This window comes from Dendropsophus ebraccatus, chromosome 1 (genome assembly GCF_027789765.1).
Source record: "Dendropsophus ebraccatus isolate aDenEbr1 chromosome 1, aDenEbr1.pat, whole genome shotgun sequence".
Lineage (NCBI taxonomy): Eukaryota > Metazoa > Chordata > Amphibia > Anura > Hylidae > Dendropsophus > Dendropsophus ebraccatus.
The window spans coordinates 182,779,671-182,799,758 of record NC_091454.1 but is presented as its reverse complement, the minus strand read 5'-3'; the positions used below and the strand labels follow the sequence as shown (position 1 = coordinate 182,799,758).

The window sequence follows — 20,088 nt, the reverse complement described above, 5'->3', positions numbered from 1 at the left end:
CAATGTTGAAATTGAGTGGATGGCCGCCATATAACAGTAAATAACGGCCATTATTTCAATACCACAGCCGTTGTTTTAAAATAACAGCAAATATTTGCCATTAAATGATGGCCATCCACTCAATTACAACATTATGTGAACAGATCCTTTCTGTGTTTTCAATCCACTCCTGGTTTTGGTTGCTATACAGCCTCACAAATACAGCCTCAAATATACATAGTGTGAACCCAGCCTAATTAAGCTGCGCAGCCGCATGCCTTCTAGAGATGGTTATGTTCAGCCCGCTCACCTTTCACTTTAATAACCAGTAGTTTGCATTTACTGATAAGCACTGGTAAATGTAATTGTATGAATAATTTGTTATGAAGAGTACACATAGTGAAACACTATATATAGTATCCTAATGTTCTCAGCTGGCGTGTGCTGCTGCTGATGTTGTCAGGCACATCTTATAGCACAAATGTCAATTTTAGGAAATGTAAAAAAAAAAAAAAAGTCCGGCCTCCTCCACCCCTTAATAGCCGGCCTTTCCGCACCTCATTTCCCCATCGCCGATGACAATAGATATCATAGATGAGGGGGGAATGTGATATTACACTCACCGGTAGTTTCCGGTAAATGTAATTGAAAAAATGTTAGTCTTTTATGAAGTATATATATAGTGTAGCACTATATATATAGTACATAAGATTGTGGCGTGCATTGGGTGTGTCTGATATAATCAGGCACAGACAAATGCCAAATACTGAAATGTCATAAAAGGAAAATAAAAACACTCACCCCCTTACACCAGATTGATGTTATTAATCTGGAAGCCGTCCTCTTGCTTGATCCAATGATGTTAATTATGAGGTCCTGATTTTCTACTGGTCTTGTCCTCTGTTCATGGCTTGATGTTCAATCCTCTGCTTATTCAGATGTTCTTCTTTTGATGGTATTTCTCCTTTTCATGTTCTTCTCAATGGTCCCCTTCCTCTTCTTAGTCTTCTCTGTGGTCCTGTTCCGCTTGATGGTTTTCTCCATGGTCCCCTTCCTCGATGTTCTTCTCCATGGTTCCCTTGCTCTTGATGGTCGTCTCCATGGTCCTCTTCCTCCTTATGGTCGTCTCCATGGTCCTCCTCCTCCTGATGGTCTTCTTCCCCCAGATGATCTTCTTGCTGTTATTACGACAGGTTGCTCGGATGATGTTATGGAGATGGTGCGTCGTCCAGGGTTTTCCAGGTAGAGGTGACAAATGAAAATCCTGCGAATAAGGCCTGGTCTTCTGCTGATAGGGGCTTGTTCTCCTCATCTTCTGCCTCCGTTTTGGCGAGGTCGAATGGCATGAATCCTCGGCGGGCGTTTACTTCTGCTGGAGTGATTGGTGGTCGCATCCCAAGGGCTTGTACCGAGTCCCAGTCGACGTCCTGGAAAAATGGATGGGCTCTGATGTCACCGTTGACCCCCAAGCGCTCGTCGGGATCTTCCTGGAGGAGCTGAAAATAAAACAGATGTAATTTAGTGATGAGAACATAAAAATAGAGCAGCGTCAGGAAGTAAGAAGAGCTAGCTATGTGGTGGTAGGGGGCACATAACTGGTGGAGATTACATTGTGAATTCCTGAATATAATGTTTAGTAGGAATATTTCATAACTTGTTAGAAATTATATTTCGTTTTAAGGAAATCCACTATTATTGAGTAAACTACTATTCTAGTACAGTATAACCTGTGCTACATAGAGAGAATAGTCACCTCTTCGATGATGTTCTTCGCCTCCATATTGGAGGCCTTGAATCTTCTTCGGTGGTATCTGGACTTGCCGGTGACCATGATGTTGAGGATGATTCCGAATGCAAACCAGTCGATTCCAGCGTCGTACTCCTCCCCAGCCAGCATCTCAGGGGCCACGAATCCAGGTGTTCCAACACAGTCGGGGGGCAGCCGCTCTCCATAGGTGTTCCTGATTGCCAGTCCGAAGTCGCAGATCTTCACGTGTCCTGTTGCAGCCACTAGGATGTTTCCGGGCTTGAGATCTCTGCAAAATAGAGAAAACATTAGTTATAAGATCGGTGCTCATCCAGTCAGTTAGTTAGCTGTGTATATTGGCTATATTTTATACTTGGATCTTAGGGGTCACTACAGTCAGCAGGATGGTGTCTATACTGGACTCCAGGGATATGTACATTGTACACACACCTTCAGGTAGGATATAAAATACATAGGAGTCACAGCAGACTATACAAATATTATCTGGGATTATACAGCAGATGTCAGACTATTACACCTAAAAGACAGTGTGAATGTTCTTACCGGTGGACGATGCCCTGGGAATGCAGATGTTGGAGTCCACACAAAAGTTCTGCGGCGTAGAATCTGGCAAAAAGAGAGAAAGAGAAAACAATAGTAGCTAGAAATACATAGTATCTAGAAATAAATAGTACAGCACAGAGCAGACAGGCAGAATATCTGACCATGTGGTCTCTATACTGGGGATTTCTGATGGGTAAATTACACATATCTTATTCTTCATGCTACATGTTCTGCTACACCTGCTTTATTCCATCTACTAGAAACATGGGGTTAGGGACTGATGTACAGGGCTGTGCCCTTAGGGTCCATATTACGGACCAGGAATGATCCTGTGTGCTGCCCTATGGTTTCTCTATGAAGGATCCTATTAGTCCTAGAGGCAATGTAGTAAAATGTGGCATGTGGCAGAGCAGATTACTATAATTTTTTGCAGATTTATAAGGATGACAGGGATGGAAACATGTTTCTGTGTTAGGTATAGTCCTATGTCAGCACTGCCTGGCTTGTAGTGATATATAAGACAAGCTGCTATTATACTGAGAATTCCATATGAAGGGAAATAAGCCTAATATATGATAGCAGTCTGTTCATAAACTATCTCTGTGATAGCATTCCTATAAATGGCGACTATCACTGGACTTTGTACATGACTAGTGGGGATAACACTGGATTCTATATACTGTCCCATAAAAGTGAAACTAATTATTATTATTATTTTACCCTCAGTGTCATAATCATTAAATCTTCAGTTTTATTAACATATAAATTAAGCAGTTTGGTGCCCTATGGGCGGGCCTACAGTACAGATCCCACCCACACTGCCTCCTTATGAATAGTTATGTGGTCCTCTGCTGTGATGAGCGGCCAAAGTGACGTCACTACAAAGCGCCACCACAATAATCATGAGGAGGCGGCGGGTAGGGAGGATGAGAGTTGTAGTCCTGTCCTCAGTGCACGGAACCACCTAAATTAGATATTAATAAATGAGAAGATTCAACGAAAATGGTGATGAGGATGAAGGTAAGAAATTACCTCCGGCCCTATGGGAACATAATAGCAGGTTAGAGTCTTCTTACCTGCTGTTACTTTCCCTTTAAACAATAGAGACTATCACAGGACCCTGTTGGGGCTAATACCCAGAGCCATGCAATGTCCCCTAATGTCTATAGAATAGAGGATATTATTAGCCTACGACTACATTACCGTGCATTGGCGATGGTCAGACGCCCCTTCTGCTGCAGGAGGTGGTGGAAGTCTCCGTGCTTGATGTACTCCATTCCAAGCAGCACGTGTCCCTTGGTCTGGAAGGCAAATAGTCCATGGATGAGGAAGGGGCTGCCAGATGCAAGTTGTAGCACATGCCGCTCCACCGTTGCTCGCTCCTTTCCGTCGGTCAGCAGGTCCCTCTTGGCGATGACTTTGATGGCAAATTCCTGGCGAGTGTAGATGTCTTCTGCCAGCACCACCTACAGAGACAGCCATCAGTCAGGCACAGCAGAGTCCCCTCTTATATCTATAGTAGTCATACACTGCAGGGGTGAGTACTGAGGATTTGTTTTCCTTAGTCCTTATAGATGGATTCACTGTAATTTGTTCAGACAGTGGAGGCATATTATAGCATATACTTATAATGGAAACACTTTCTTTTTTTCTTTAGGGCTTATTTGGCTTGGAGAATGAGGAGCTGACAGCAAGAATCCTCTGTATCCAGGTGCAGGGACTGACAGGAGATTGTTGTAGATGGCAGCCACCAACATAAACTGATTGTCATAGGGATCTTCCTGGTGCCAGAATGGTAAGTGCAACCTTCATGTCACAGGGTACTTCACCCTGGCAGAGTTTTTTCAATAGGTGATACATACCCCATCTTGGGTAGAAGTTAGATGGAAGTTGATAAGGAGGTAAGTTTTTGTTACTTTTTATGCACATTTTATTGTTATTTGTGTTTATTGAGTAAAAAGTGTGGACAAATCCCCCAAAAGTCTTGTAAAGAATGTATTACAATCATTACAAAAGAAAAAAAGAAACATTTTAAATATTTAGGGAAAAAAAGAAAATATACTTTTAACAGTTTGTATCAAAGCAGCAGTCATGTATTTCCAAGAAACGCTGTGTGTGAAAACCCTGGTCAGTAGTAAAGCAGTATGTCTTTACTGCAGTTATATTATAATTCTGTGAGATTTAACCTCTTTCCCACATATAATTTACCTGTACGCTATAAAATTTAGTGACCGTGTATCATGTTGCTTCGGTACACCATAATGCTCAGCAGGTTTAATGAAGCAAGCTCAGGAGCTGCGCTCACGTAATAGAGGGTGAAGACCAGCATTTAAATGTCAGTGAGAAGAGTGGCACTGTCACTGACTGATCGGATCAGAGTCACCCTGCAGGGGGTCCCATCAGTTTATCTGAGGCCGCATTCACAAATTTAGCTAGATTTCTTATCCGGAAACCTGCATAGATTTTCTGACCCATAGGGTTGTATCCGGCTCGGGTTCTTCCTGAAATGTCTGTTTCGGAAAATAGGTCTGGATTTTAAAGCTCCTGTCCTATCTTTCTCTAGAATTCCAGCCCAGATGCCCATTGAACCCTATGCTAGCCAGTCTGGGCCAGTGTCACCATTCGCCGGGTGCTGCATTTCGCCCTCTAACAGTATGTGTTCCTAATCAGTAGTGCATACAGTTATATGTGGTACTGTGTTTGAGAGGGCGCGGAGCTATTGGCTGCTGTCCCTTGTCTATGACTCTTCTGGCCGCAAGAAGCCGCTTTCTCTCTCTCCTCCCAGCGTTGTGGTGCAAGAGTGAAGTCACTCGCGTGCTCGCAGTGCAGGAAGGGAGAAGCTCAAGAAGATCACAGCTGTCATGCAGAGGTGTGCATGGGGTCTGACTGCTGGAGGTCTAATACATCCATGTCAGTTTTTTCTATCAGGAAATACCGATCTGGAATTGCTTCTGGAGGCTTCAGGAAATCATCAGTATTTGCTGACAGTAAGGCTCAAGTGACGTCATGTGTGTGTGACAGCAATGGAGGAGAGAGCGGCCTCTTATGGCCAAAGGTGTAATGTTCCCTCTGGCCACATGAGTGACTGAAAGGGCGGGGGAAACAATGGGTCCTTGTCCTGTCAATCACAGTGTTGCATTTTCCTGTACGTGCTCCTAATCAGCCCAGGTGGCTGACATCACCCGGGGTGCCAAGCAGCACATACAGAATTCTGGCCAGTTTCAAGAGCTGTTAGGAATTCTGGATGCTCCTATAGACGTCTAAGGGGTCATCTGTGATGATCTTTCCTCCGTGGAGCTCTGATGCGGGCGCATCAACGTGCGCCCGCATCAGAGCTTCCCATAGCACAGAGTGAAGCAAGCGGGCAGAGCCGCTCGCTTCACTGTGTGAACTGACAGGTCCTCCTGCGGGCGGAATTCATTGAATTCCGTCCGCAAATAATGGACCTGTCAGTTGTTTGCGGCGCCGCATGGGAACCGGCCAGAGCGTATATACAATGTGTGTACGCTCCGGCCGGGATCCCATAGCAAATAATGCTATGTTCCACCCTGCAAATCTGCGGCGAGAACTATGGACGTAGATTTACGTAGTGTGAACATAGCCTAATATTGCATTTTTGTGTTGTTTTTTTATTTTTATTTTGACCAAACAAATTCTATTTGTTTTTGTGCTTTATGGTAAAAATAAAGGAGTACTAACAACGTACAAGGATTACGCAACAAATAAGCCCTCGTACAGCTCTGTACATGGGAAATTATTGCCACAGCGGAAAACACACTGGTAAGATTCTGGATAATTCTAGCTGTCATGCTAGTAATGGCAGCAATCTGTACATTTCCTTAGCATTTAGAATCCGAACTGCAGTGTGGTAAATCCCCTGATACAATATGATACTGTGCCTTTACATATTGTACATGTATTCCTGCCTTCAGTGCTACAGGATGGCTCCCAGTGCACCCAACATCATGAAAAGGAACATTTATCAGTAATCGGGCAGCAGACCTAAATAAACCTTTAGCCACCCCACCATCCCATCCCCCGCCCAACTAACAAAGCTGGTGCCAGCACACAGCCTGTCTGGTCATGTGCTGGGGCCCTCAGTGACTCTAGGGGCCCAGTCTCCCTCCCTCACCACCTCCTGTCATTCTACAGAATGAGCTCTGATAATGACATCTGGTTCGGGAGAACTGCAGTGACCCTGCTCTATTCTCCCTATACAATTCCTGATACAACTGAATGGCTGATCGCTTACAGCAGCCAGAGACCCTTCTGCTATCTGTCCTGCTTCCGGTACTTTTGCTCTGTGTAATGAGGGGCAAAGCAATTAGCACTACCCCCATTATACAGAAGCCAGACCTGACCAGAGGAGGCCAGAGCAGGAACCTGGAGAGATGAGAATATCCCTGAGAACTACAACCCCCATCATGTGCTGCTGACAGTTTATGATGGGGGTTGTAGTTTTTTTTAGCCTGTGGTCATCTAGCTTAGAGTACTACCACCCCCATCATATCCTGGTTACAGTACGTAATGGGAGTTGTAGTTCTGCAACAGATTTGAAAATAACACAGTACATGAGGAAGCAGGCATCTAAATCTCCCAGCATGGTATGTGGTATTATGAAGCACTCCATCCCCCAGCATGGTGTGTGATAAGGCGGACTAAACAGAGGGGAGGGGCATCTAAAAGGGGGACTAAACGGGGTGGGAGGATCATCTATAAAGGAGACTAAATGGGGGGGCATCTATAAGTTGGCTTCACAAAGAGGGGCCACCTAAAGGCAGGCCAAACAGAGGGGGCCATCTATAAGGTGCCTGCACAGAGGAGGGCCATTTATAAAGCAGACTAGGCAGACTAAACAGAGGAGGGGCCATCTATAAGAGGCTACACAGAGGGGGGCCATCTATAGGGCAAACTAAATAGAGGGGGGCCATCTATAAGGAGGACTAAACAGAGAACAGCCATCTTTAAGAGGAACTAAACAGAGAGGGGTATCTACAAAAGGGACCTCACAGAGAGGGGGGGCATTTAAAAGGGGGCTACACATGGGGGGCATCTATAAAGGGGACTAAACAGGGAGGAAGGCATCTATAAGGGGACAGATTGTTTTGTTATCGCCACATAATTTGCTCTACAAAGGGGCTCACTGAGGTTCTGTTACCAAAGGGCCCACAAGACCTGCGAGATGTAGAGCTAGGATATTCTCATCATTCAGACTATTATTTCCCACACCCTAGTATATGAGAATTGTGATACTAGAACACAGGTGTCTGGTGAGTAGTAACATCTCTGAGCCTGCTATCTATGACCTCCTGTACACCTTCAAAGAAGTGCAGACCCAGGACATATAACATCCTATTAGAGATTATTAGAGATGAGCGAACCTGGAGCATGCTCGAGTCGATCCGAACCCGAACTTTTGGCATTTGATTAGCGGTGGCTGCTGGAAACATGGATATAGTCATTGGCTGTATCCATGTTTTCCAGACAACCTTAGAGCTTTATCCAAGTTCAGCAGCCACCGCTAATCAAATGCCGAACGCTCGGGTTCGGATCGACTCGAACCCGAACCCGGTTAACTCATCTCTACATCCTATGTCTCCTTATACATCTGCTGGGCATGGTGTTGGCATTTCAAATATTGACATTTAATGACTATGCAATTTCCTATTTTATTGCAAAAGGTGTCACCATTCATTGACCTTCACTTCCAATATAAATATATAATATAAATAGTGTGTTGTATATTCTTTTTTTTTTTAACTTGTTTTATTGAAAGTTAACAGTCATTGTATATATACACAAGTCATACGCTCGCATAAATGACAATAAAGTCATTGTAAAGAAAACAGTAGTGTGGTCCATTTTATTCGCATTTTATTTATGAGCACGTCTCAAAACACAACAACATAGTGCAAGGTCAGTGCATATATAGAACAACCAAAGAGCATTTGAGGAAACCGAATAACACATTCATATCTGTATAGGAACTTATCAGCTTATTGGTAATATAATAAAGAAAAGTAAGGTGATGTTAAAGTGACACTGTCACCTCCTTTTTGCATTCTGACATCTGTACACAGGTGTAAAGGGTAAATTTAGTGTTTTTCATACCTTATTTTATATCATACGTCATGGTGCTTGTTAAAGTAAAAAGTCTTCTTTTATCAACTGCAGATTGTGTTAAGTGGTCGGAGCCTCGCGGCAGTAGCGCCACTTTGCCCCGCCCACAATGACACATTTGGCCCCGCCCCCTCGCCAGCCATTGGAACAGGCTGGTCGAAAGGCCTAGACCCCACCCCCTTTACGTCAGCCAACCAATGGTCTTCAAGGGGGTGGGGCCAACGGTGACATTGTGGGTGTGGCTAAGTGGCGCTAATGTCGCGAGTCCACGCCCACTTAATACAATCTGCAGTTGATAAAAGATCACTGGTGTGGAGCTGTGCCACATAACACAGGCCTGGTAGAGGGCTCCTGGGAGAAGATCAGCCATCTGATACTGATTCCATACCGATAAAGAGGTACTCCGCCGGGATCCCAATGCCTGGGGAGGGGGTGGGTGAAAACAATAACATCTACTTACCTCCCCAGCTCCAGCGCTGCCACCTGCATTCCACTGCTCCAGTCCCCCAGTGTCTGGCCACTTCTTGGTCTGAAATGTGACATTGCAGGCCTGCTCGGCCATTCAGCAGCAGAGACAGGACATTGCTACAGCTGCTGAATGGCTGAGCGGGCCTGCCAAGTCCCATCTCAAGACCAGGAAGTGACCGGACATCAGGGGACTGAGGCAGTGAAATGTGGGTGGCAGCGCTGGAGCTGGGGAGGTAAGTGGATGTTATTGTTTACACCCACTCCTTTAAATATTGTTACATTGCAGCATTGGTGTCTAGCCTGTGGCTCTCCAGCTATTGCAAAACTATTCCTCCCTGCCTGCCTGGATAGCCAAAGCTTGGGCTTTGGCTGTCCAGGCATGATGGTAATTGTAGTTTTGCAACAGCTGGAGGGCCATAGGTTAGACACCCATTACCATTGTATTTCTAGCCATGATGCCACAAAGTGTGAATATAACTATTAGGCTTGTGTCTCAATTAAGAATTATAAATATCAAGATTTCTGTAGCATTGTATGTGAAGAATTGTTAGGTGATATGGTGTTGTGTGTAATGTGAATGAGTAACCGCAATGAGACTCCCCCAGCAATGTCAGCTGATCGGTTTTGGTTGCTGTGTGTTAGGAGTGATGTCTATAACAATGGCTCTACATTATTCTGAGTTCTTACCCTTCCGAAGCTACCCCGGCCAAGCACATGATGGAAAGCCAGTCTCTTGATGTTCTCGGAGATTGTGCTGCCGGGGTAGGATGGCCGAGCTCCGCTGTCTCCTAGAAAAGGAAAGAAAAGTGAGAAACTGGCTCTACATCACTCATATGGATATTGTTTTTTAGCATAGCAAAGACTTACGATTTTAACAGATGAGAAATGTGCAAGTACCTAGATGTATATTATCACTGACTGAGAAACACTGGGGAGAGATATCACTGTAACATAGTCATTGGGTTAGTAATACTGTCTAAGACAGTGTTCACACGTGATGCTTTCTACCACACATTTGCGTATTCTCCTGTATTCTGCACAAAAATTACTAATTTATTCTGTAGTTTGCACAATTGTAGTAAAATTGCTATATTTTACTACAAGAAGAGAGAAAAAAACATTATAGGGCAACTCCAACTAAATTTTTATTCTTTCAGAACAACTGGTGCCAGAAAGTAGCAGAGATTTGTAATTTCCTTCTATTAAAACTAAAATCTCAAGTCTTCCAGTACTCATCAGCTGCTGTATGCCCTACATGTCTATGTCTATGACATACATCAGATAGTAAGTAGTTGAAAACTTGAGATTTTTGAATAGAAGTAAATTACAAATCTCTCACTTTCTGACACTAGTTGATTTAAAAGAAAATATTTTTCGCTGGAGTTGCCCTTTAAAATCCTGATAAAAAAAATGTGTGAACTCAACCTAATTCTTAGCTAAGACTCCACCATATCTTGCAGAGTAGCTTAGGCTGATAGATGGATCGGGCACCTTAACAGACTGGTCATTTCCAGTATACCATGTCACCTTTACCACTAAGCCTCTTGTTGACACTGCAGCCATGGACTCTATATAAAGTCTCTGTCAGCAGTTGATTTCCAGATCAGATTCCCCCCTCATAACAATGTGACTGATCTGTAGGACCCAGTTATAATTCCAGTAGTAAAGTCTTATAATAATGCCCCCCCATAGTCAGTAATAATGCCCCCTTCCCCAATATTAAATTCTTCTTCCCTAGTAATAATGCCTCCTGTAGCCATTATTAATGCCCCTTTCCCAATAATAACCAGATGTGCCCCTAGCCAGGTATGCCTCCTGCAGCCGGATGTGCCCCTAGCCAGGTATGCCTCCTGCAGCCAGATTTGCCCCTAGCCAGGTATGCCTCCTGCAGCCGGATGTGCCCCTAGCCAGGTATGCCTCCTGCAGCCAGATTTGCCCCTAGCCAGGTATGCCTCCTGCAGCCGGATGTGCCCCTAGCCAGGTATGCCTCCTGCAGCCAGATTTGCCCCTAGCCAGGTATGCCTCCTGCAGCCAAATACCTACATGTTACCTTCCCCCTGTAGCCAGATACATTTTCCCTTGCAGCCATATACATGTCCCTTTGCAGCCAGATACCTCCCTGCCATAGCCAGATACACATCTACTTGCTGCTAGATGGCTCCCCCTGTAGCCAAATACTCAGATACAAGTCCCCTTGGAGCCATATACCCCCCCCCCCCCTTCCTTGTAGCCAGATACTTGTTCCCATGGAGCCATATAGCCACGCTACCCCCCCCCCCCCCATATAGTTTTATCCCCCCTCTGTTCCCCCATATAATTGTATACCCCCTCTGTGGCCCATTTACTTTTATGCCCCCTCTGTGCCCCATATAGTTTTATGCCCTCTTTGTACCCCATATAGTTTTATGACCCCTCTGTTCCCTTAATCAGTTTTATGTTCCCTCTATGCCTGAATTAGTTTGCTGTCCCCTTTGTGCCCCCAATCAGCTTCATGCCACCCCTGTGCCCTCAATCATCTTTATGTCCCCTCTGTGTACCCCAATCAGTTTTGTGCTTTTTCTGTTCCTTTAATCAGATTTATGTCCCCTCTATGCCCCCAATTAGTTTTATGCCTCCTATTTGCCCCAATCAGTTTTATTCCCCCTCTCTGTCCCAATCAGTTTTATGCCCACTCTGTGCCCCCAGTTTTATGCCCTCCCTCTGTGCCCCAATCAGTTTTTGCCCCCTTTGTGCCCCTAATTAGTTTTATGCCCCTCTTTGCCCCCAATTAGTTTTATGCCCTCCCTCTGTGCCCCCTATCAGTTTTATGCTGGTGCCAGCACACAGCCTGTCTGGTCATGTGCTGGGGCCCTCAGTGACTCTAGGGGCCCAGTCTCCCTCCCTCACCACCTCCTGTCATTCTACAGAATGAGCTCTGATAATGACATCTGGTTCGGGAGAACTGCAGTGACCCTGCTCTATTCTCCCTATACAATTCCTGATACAACTGAATGGCTGATCGCTTACAGCAGCCAGAGACCCTTCTGCTATCTGTCCTGCTTCCGGTACTTTTGCTCTGTGTAATGAGGGGCAAAGCAATTAGCACTACCCCCATTATACAGAAGCCAGACCTGACCAGAGGAGGCCAGAGCAGGAACCTGGAGAGATGAGAATATCCCTGAGAACTACAACCCCCATCATGTGCTGCTGACAGTTTATGATGGGGGTTGTAGTTTTTTTTAGCCTGTGGTCATCTAGCTTAGAGTACTACCACCCCCATCATATCCTGGTTACAGTACGTAATGGGAGTTGTAGTTCTGCAACAGATTTGAAAATAACACAGTACATGAGGAAGCAGGCATCTAAATCTCCCAGCATGGTATGTGGTATTATGAAGCACTCCATCCCCCAGCATGGTGTGTGATAAGGCGGACTAAACAGAGGGGAGGGGCATCTAAAAGGGGGATTAAACGGGGTGGGAGGATCATCTATAAAGGAGACTAAATGGGGGGGCATCTATAAGTTGGCTTCACAAAGAGGGGCCACCTAAAGGCAGGCCAAACAGAGGGGGCCATCTATAAGGTGCCTGCACAGAGGAGGGCCATTTATAAAGCAGACTAGGCAGACTAAACAGAGGAGGGGCCATCTATAAGAGGCTACACAGAGGGGGGCCATCTATAGGGCAAACTAAATAGAGGGGGGCCATCTATAAGGAGGACTAAACAGAGAACAGCCATCTTTAAGAGGAACTAAACAGAGAGGGGTATCTACAAAAGGGACCTCACAGAGAGGGGGGGGCATTTAAAAGGGGGCTACACATGGGGGGCATCTATAAAGGGGACTAAACAGGGAGGAAGGCATCTATAAGGGGACAGATTGTTTTGTTATCGCCACATAATTTGCTCTACAAAGGGGCTCACTGAGGTTCTGTTACCAAAGGGCCCACAAGACCTGCGAGATGTAGAGCTAGGATATTCTCATCATTCAGACTATTATTTCCCACACCCTAGTATATGAGAATTGTGATACTAGAACACAGGTGTCTGGTGAGTAGTAACATCTCTGAGCCTGCTATCAATGACCTCCTGTACACCTTCAAAGAAGTGCAGACCCAGGACATATAACATCCTATTAGAGATTATTAGAGATGAGCGAACCTGGAGCATGCTCGAGTCGATCCGAACCCGAACTTTTGGCATTTGATTAGCGGTGGCTGCTGGAAACATGGATATAGTCATTGGCTGTATCCATGTTTTCCAGACAACCTTAGAGCTTTATCCAAGTTCAGCAGCCACCGCTAATCAAATGCCGAACGCTCGGGTTCGGATCGACTCGAACCCGAACCCGGTTAACTCATCTCTACATCCTATGTCTCCTTATACATCTGCTGGGCATGGTGTTGGCATTTCAAATATTGACATTTAATGACTATGCAATTTCCTATTTTATTGCAAAAGGTGTCACCATTCATTGACCTTCACTTCCAATATAAATATATAATATAAATAGTGTGTTGTATATTCTTTTTTTTTTTTAACTTGTTTTATTGAAAGTTAACAGTCATTGTATATATACACAAGTCATACGCTCGCATAAATGACAATAAAGTCATTGTAAAGAAAACAGTAGTGTGGTCCATTTTATTCACATTTTATTTATGAGCACGTCTCAAAACACAACAACATAGTGCAAGGTCAGTGCATATATAGAACAACCAAAGAGCATTTGAGGAAACCGAATAACACATTCATATCTGTATAGGAACTTATCAGCTTATTGGTAATATAATAAAGAAAAGTAAGGTGATGTTAAAGTGACACTGTCACCTCCTTTTTGCATTCTGACATCTGTACACAGGTGTAAAGGGTAAATTTAGTGTTTTTCATACCTTATTTTATATCATACGTCATGGTGCTTGTTAAAGTAAAAAGTCTTCTTTTATCAACTGCAGATTGTGTTAAGTGGTCGGAGCCTCGCGGCAGTAGCGCCACTTTGCCCCGCCCACAATGACACATTTGGCCCCGCCCCCTCGCCAGCCATTGGAACAGGCTGGTCGAAAGGCCTAGACCCCACCCCCTTTACGTCAGCCAACCAATGGTCTTCAAGGGGGTGGGGCCAACGGTGACATTGTGGGTGTGGCTAAGTGGCGCTAATGTCGCGAGTCCACGCCCACTTAATACAATCTGCAGTTGATAAAAGATCACTGGTGTGGAGCTGTGCCACATAACACAGGCCTGGTAGAGGGCTCCTGGGAGAAGATCAGCCATCTGATACTGATTCCATACCGATAAAGAGGTACTCCGCCGGGATCCCAATGCCTGGGGAGGGGGTGGGTGAAAACAATAACATCTACTTACCTCCCCAGCTCCAGCGCTGCCACCTGCATTCCACTGCTCCAGTCCCCCAGTGTCTGGCCACTTCTTGGTCTGAAATGTGACATTGCAGGCCTGCTCGGCCATTCAGCAGCAGAGACAGGACATTGCTACAGCTGCTGAATGGCTGAGCGGGCCTGCCAAGTCCCATCTCAAGACCAGGAAGTGACCGGACATCAGGGGACTGAGGCAGTGAAATGTGGGTGGCAGCGCTGGAGCTGGGGAGGTAAGTGGATGTTATTGTTTACACCCACTCCTTTAAATATTGTTACATTGCAGCATTGGTGTCTAGCCTGTGGCTCTCCAGCTATTGCAAAACTATTCCTCCCTGCCTGCCTGGATAGCCAAAGCTTGGGCTTTGGCTGTCCAGGCATGATGGTAATTGTAGTTTTGCAACAGCTGGAGGGCCATAGGTTAGACACCCATTACCATTGTATTTCTAGCCATGATGCCACAAAGTGTGAATATAACTATTAGGCTTGTGTCTCAATTAAGAATTATAAATATCAAGATTTCTGTAGCATTGTATGTGAAGAATTGTTAGGTGATATGGTGTTGTGTGTAATGTGAATGAGTAACCGCAATGAGACTCCCCCAGCAATGTCAGCTGATCGGTTTTGGTTGCTGTGTGTTAGGAGTGATGTCTATAACAATGGCTCTACATTATTCTGAGTTCTTACCCTTCCGAAGCTACCCCGGCCAAGCACATGATGGAAAGCCAGTCTCTTGATGTTCTCGGAGATTGTGCTGCCGGGGTAGGATGGCCGAGCTCCGCTGTCTCCTAGAAAAGGAAAGAAAAGTGAGAAACTGGCTCTACATCACTCATATGGATATTGTTTTTTAGCATAGCAAAGACTTACGATTTTAACAGATGAGAAATGTGCAAGTACCTAGATGTATATTATCACTGACTGAGAAACACTGGGGAGAGATATCACTGTAACATAGTCATTGGGTTAGTAATACTGTCTAAGACAGTGTTCACACGTGATGCTTTCTACCACACATTTGCGTATTCTCCTGTATTCTGCACAAAAATTACTAATTTATTCTGTAGTTTGCACAATTGTAGTAAAATTGCTATATTTTACTACAAGAAGAGAGAAAAAACATTATAGGGCAACTCCAACTAAATTTTTATTCTTTCAGAACAACTGGTGCCAGAAAGTAGCAGAGATTTGTAATTTCCTTCTATTAAAACTAAAATCTCAAGTCTTCCAGTACTCATCAGCTGCTGTATGCCCTACATGTCTATGTCTATGACATACATCAGATAGTAAGTAGTTGAAAACTTGAGATTTTTGAATAGAAGTAAATTACAAATCTCTCACTTTCTGACACTAGTTGATTTAAAAGAAAATATTTTTCGCTGGAGTTGCCCTTTAAAATCCTGATAAAAAAAATGTGTGAACTCAACCTAATTCTTAGCTAAGACTCCACCATATCTTGCAGAGTAGCTTAGGCTGATAGATGGATCGGGCACCTTAACAGACTGGTCATTTCCAGTATACCATGTCACCTTTACCACTAAGCCTCTTGTTGACACTGCAGCCATGGACTCTATATAAAGTCTCTGTCAGCAGTTGATTTCCAGATCAGATTCCCCCCTCATAACAATGTGACTGATCTGTAGGACCCAGTTATAATTCCAGTAGTAAAGTCTTATAATAATGCCCCCCCATAGTCAGTAATAATGCCCCCTTCCCCAATATTAAATTCTTCTTCCCTAGTAATAATGCCTCCTGTAGCCATTATTAATGCCCCTTTCCCAATAATAACCAGATGTGCCCCTAGCCAGGTATGCCTCCTGCAGCCGGATGTGCCCCTAGCCAGGTATGCCTCCTGCAGCCAGATTTGCCCCTAGCCAGGTATGCCTCCTGCAGCCGGATGTGCCCCTAGCCAGGTATGCCTCCTGCAGCCAGATTTGCCCCTAGCCAGGTATGCCTCCTGCAGCCGGATGTGCCCCTAGCCAGGTATGCCTCCTGCAGCCAGATTTGCCCCTAGCCAGGTATGCCTCCTGCAGCCAAATACCTACATGTTACCTTCCCCCTGTAGCCAGATACATTTTCCCTTGCAGCCATATACATGTCCCTTTGCAGCCAGATACCTCCCTGCCATAGCCAGATACACATCTACTTGCTGCTAGATGGCTCCCCCTGTAGCCAAATACTCAGATACAAGTCCCCTTGGAGCCATATACCCCCCCCCCCCTTCCTTGTAGCCAGATACTTGTTCCCATGGAGCCATATAGCCACGCTACCCCCCCCCCCCCCCCATATAGTTTTATCCCCCCTCTGTTCCCCCATATAATTGTATACCCCCTCTGTGGCCCATTTACTTTTTTGCCCCCTCTGTGCCCCATATAGTTTTATGCCCTCTTTGTACCCCATATAGTTTTATGACCCCTCTGTTCCCTTAATCAGTTTTATGTTCCCTCTATGCCTGAATTAGTTTTCTGTCCCCTTTGTGCCCCCAATCAGCTTCATGCCACCCCTGTGCCCTCAATCATCTTTATGTCCCCTCTGTGTACCCCAATCAGTTTTGTGCTTTTTCTGTTCCTTTAATCAGATTTATGTCCCCTCTATGCCCCCAATTAGTTTTATGCCTCCTATTTGCCCCAATCAGTTTTATTCCCCCTCTCTGTCCCAATCAGTTTTATGCCCACTCTGTGCCCCCAGTTTTATGCCCTCCCTCTGTGCCCCAATCAGTTTTTGCCCCCTTTGTGCCCCTAATTAGTTTTATGCCCCTCTTTGCCCCCAATTAGTTTTATGCCCTCCCTCTGTGCCCCCTATCAGTTTTATGCCCTCCCTCTGTACCCCTATGAGTTTTATGCCCTCTGTGTCCTCTATCAGTTTTATGCCCTTCTCTGTGCCCCCTATCAGTTTTATGCCCTCCCTCTGTACTTCTATCAGTTTTATGCCCTCTGTGTCCCCTATCAGTTTTATGCCCTCCCTCTGTACCCCTATCAGTTTTATGCCCTCCCTCTGTACTTCTATCAGTTTTATGCCCTCTGTGTCCCCTATCAGTTTTATGCCCTCCCTCTGTACCCCTATCAGTTTTATGCCCTCCCTCTGTACCCCCTATCAGTTTTATGCCCTCCCTCTGTACTTCTATCAGTTTTATGCCCTCTGTGTCCCCTATCAGTTCTATGCCCTTCTCTGTGCCTTCAATCAATTTTATGCCCTCTGCTGTGCCAGTTATATATTTATGCCTCATCTGCTGCTGAACAGGTGACAAGCAAGACCCCCTCCCCACTCTTCCTCGGCGGCCCACTCTGGAGAGAGGATGTCCTCAGCCCGTCAAGGGGCCCTCAGCTGCTAATTAAGCAGCACAGCAGTGGAGGGCCGCAGCAGTTTTGAATGAATTTTTTTTTTTACATCCTTTCCCCATACCCCCTTAACCTGCGAGAAACCCTTGGAAAACCCTGGACAGGGAGTAGGAGAGGAGGTGAAGAATTTTCTGCCCTACCTGGGTCCTTGGGGTCCTCCTTCACTTTCTCTTCTTTCTTGCTTGCAGAGATCTTCTTTTTACTTGAGTCCAGGATAGGGATCACCTCGTCTTCTCTGTGTCCTTCTTCTTCCTGGTCCTCGTGATGTCTCACCCAGATGATCTCCGGTCCTGGGCCGATCCTCCTCTTCTTCATAGATGTCTCTTCATCTTTCGATGGGTCAATGACATCTCTTCTCCTCTTCTGTCCTCTAGATGTCTCTTCATCTTTCGATGAGTCAATGACATCTCTTCTTGTCTTCTCCCCTCTTGATGTCTCTTCATCGTCCGATGCGTCATGGACATCCCTTCTCCTCTTCTGTCCTCTTCGTCCAATCTCCTCGTCCTCCATCTTTGATCGCTGCTCCTTGAAGCCGCTCAGCATCCACACTGAATGCCAACTGTCGCCTGGCAACCAAATGCCACTCAAAACATCCCAACTGCCCGCATGCCACTGATGAGTCATATGTGCTATTGGGTTACATGGACCATCATTTCTTATGGATTATGTATATTTTATAGATATAATAGGGATTATATATATCCTTATGTTTCAATATTAACTTCAGTGATGTAAAGTCTAGTATGTCCATCTATTCTGGCCTTAATTTATTTAATTAGTAATTATAGTGACTGATATTACAGGAGGGCATTAGCCTCAGCTTTATAACATTCACTAGTGGTCAACAATTGCTAATATCCAATCATATCCTGTAAATTATAAGAATCTGTCAGATTATAACAGATTGTCTATGTGCTTGTATATGGCATACCCTGCCCAAATAACATGGTAATATAATCATGGCCAGTTTTAATTGTATTTTTTGAATTGTAAGGGTCCTTTTAGACGCCTCTTATTAAACCCAGCCGGGGAAAAGGGGGCAGGGGCCTAATTCAAGACTGGTGTACTCGTACGCCTCTCTTTATAAATGCCCCCCAAAGATTTCTCGCCTGTGGGTGGCTGTAAATGACCGCCGATTAGCAGTGTCTTTAAATCCAGTAGATGGGCTGCATGAACGGTGTTGCATGAATCGGGTGTTTTCCAGGTCTTTGGCTGATCGCTGTAGGAACGTTTCTAGCGATGCTTCTAGCCCATGTAAAAGGACCATTAGACTGTGGAGAAGGTAGTGTCAGTACAGATTACTTGCCCCCCATGCCCCATAGCCCATGGTGGGGGTAGGACGAAGGGCACAGTCAGCAGAGTTTATAGAAGCCAACATAGTTTTTATTTATTATATATTCATTACGCTGCTCACAAGTGGGAAAGGTATTGAGGAAATAGTGAATCCTGTTACGCCCTGCCTGACCACTATGTGAATCCTCAGTGTGGGTGTCCCCACGCAGGGTGTCTATCCCTACACTGGGTGGACGTGTGTATGTCAGGAGGGGTGCGATTCTCGTGCAATAGGTTTATACAGGATTCCTACAAGTCTACTAGTCACGGAAAAAAGTTATATGATATTTATGATGATCAAGTCAATGATAATGCTTTCTGGTATCTTGGAGGTCCCACATCATCCGACACGTTTCCCCCACTAAAATGTGTGGGTTCATCAGGGTTGTAGGTACAACCGTTAGGAGGTAGTTGTCCTGGGTTTTAGCAGGCCTAGGGTGGCTGCTTTATTAGATGTTTACAGGCGGTTTATGCAGGGTATTCAGGGTAAGAGAATAACACTGTTACAGCGTCCTATTCAGTGCATTTCTGTATTTAGTTGGGTGCTATATCCTTGTAGTGTCTAGGACGACGTCCTTGTTGTATGATGCAGTATAGTAGAAAAACATCTGGGATATATGTGTTTTTTTCTCTTAGAAAGCAAGCAGAGTTATATTGCTCACTCTTAGGGCCACGGCGGCGTCCCGCGCTCCGGACCGCCGCCGTGACTCCTCACACAGTTCCGCAGCAGCCGGTGTCCACATGCAGGGACCCGGCGCTGCGGCTACTTCGGCCCACGGCGCCTCACCTTGCCTCGTTCCTGCCCGTCACTGTGCCGGCCGGAGCGCGCATCCCCGCCTCCTAGGGCGCGCGCGCGCCGGCTGTCTCAGATTTAAAGGGGCAGTGCGCTCCTAATTGGTTCTAGTGTCAATCACTCCCCTATAAGTTCCAGCCCTGCCCCCTCCCAGGTGTTGGAGCCTCTACATGCTTCCCATAGCGTTTGGCCCAGCTCCCTGTTGTTCCTGACCTCAGTCCTTGTTCCTAGTCCCTGTCCTCAGTCCCGGTCCCTAGTCCATGTCCGCTTCTTACCCATTGTTCCTGAGTGCTGCCTGCCACCTGCGGTTACGCCTTCAGACCTGGGGGTCGCCTGCCGCAGCAAGTCCATTCCGCCTTGCGGCGGGCTCTGGTGAAAACCAGCGGCCCCTTAAACTTAGCTCCCT

The 20,088-nt window shown here is 45.5% G+C and overlaps 2 protein-coding genes across 2 annotated transcripts; both read right to left on the bottom strand.

Annotated features, from left to right (window-relative positions):
- Nucleotides 1-493: 493 nt before the first annotated feature.
- Nucleotides 494-14,380, bottom strand: LOC138783799 (protein kinase C delta type-like). The gene is made up of 6 exons (XM_069958942.1): nucleotides 14,215-14,380; nucleotides 9,566-9,666; nucleotides 3,494-3,756; nucleotides 2,291-2,353; nucleotides 1,733-2,015; nucleotides 494-1,475 (listed from the first exon to the last, which is right to left on the bottom strand). The coding sequence occupies exons 1-6, from the start codon at nucleotides 14,378-14,380 to the stop codon at nucleotides 1,188-1,190; spliced, it is 1,164 nt and encodes a 387-aa protein (XP_069815043.1). The 3' UTR covers nucleotides 494-1,187.
- A 274-nt stretch (nucleotides 14,381-14,654) lies between these two features.
- LOC138783791 (uncharacterized) lies at nucleotides 14,655-18,181 on the bottom strand. Its single transcript, XM_069958932.1, has 2 exons — nucleotides 17,698-18,181; nucleotides 14,655-15,010 (listed from the first exon to the last, which is right to left on the bottom strand). Exons 1-2 carry the CDS (start codon nucleotides 18,179-18,181, stop codon nucleotides 14,874-14,876), a joined length of 621 nt encoding a protein of 206 aa, XP_069815033.1. The 3' UTR covers nucleotides 14,655-14,873.
- Between the last annotated feature and the right edge of the window lie 1,907 nt (nucleotides 18,182-20,088).

Excerpts from the sequence above, each read along its gene's own strand:
- LOC138783791 (XM_069958932.1), bottom strand. The coding sequence starts at position 18,181 with ATGACTCATCAGTGGCATGCGGGCAGTTGGGATGTTTTGAGTGGCATT. Across the intron at positions 15,011-17,697 it reads GGAGGACCCCAAGGACCCAG|GAGACAGCGGAGCTCGGCCA; the intron begins GTAGGGCAGAAA and ends TTCCTTTTCTAG.
- LOC138783799 (XM_069958942.1), bottom strand. The coding sequence starts at position 14,380 with ATGGGACTTGGCAGGCCCGCTCAGCCATTCAGCAGCTGTAGCAATGTC. Across the intron at positions 3,757-9,565 it reads GCCGGGGTAGCTTCGGAAGG|GTGGTGCTGGCAGAAGACAT; the intron begins GTAAGAACTCAG and ends CTGTCTCTGTAG. Across the intron at positions 2,354-3,493 it reads CTGACCATCGCCAATGCACG|ATTCTACGCCGCAGAACTTT; the intron begins GTAATGTAGTCG and ends TCTTTTTGCCAG.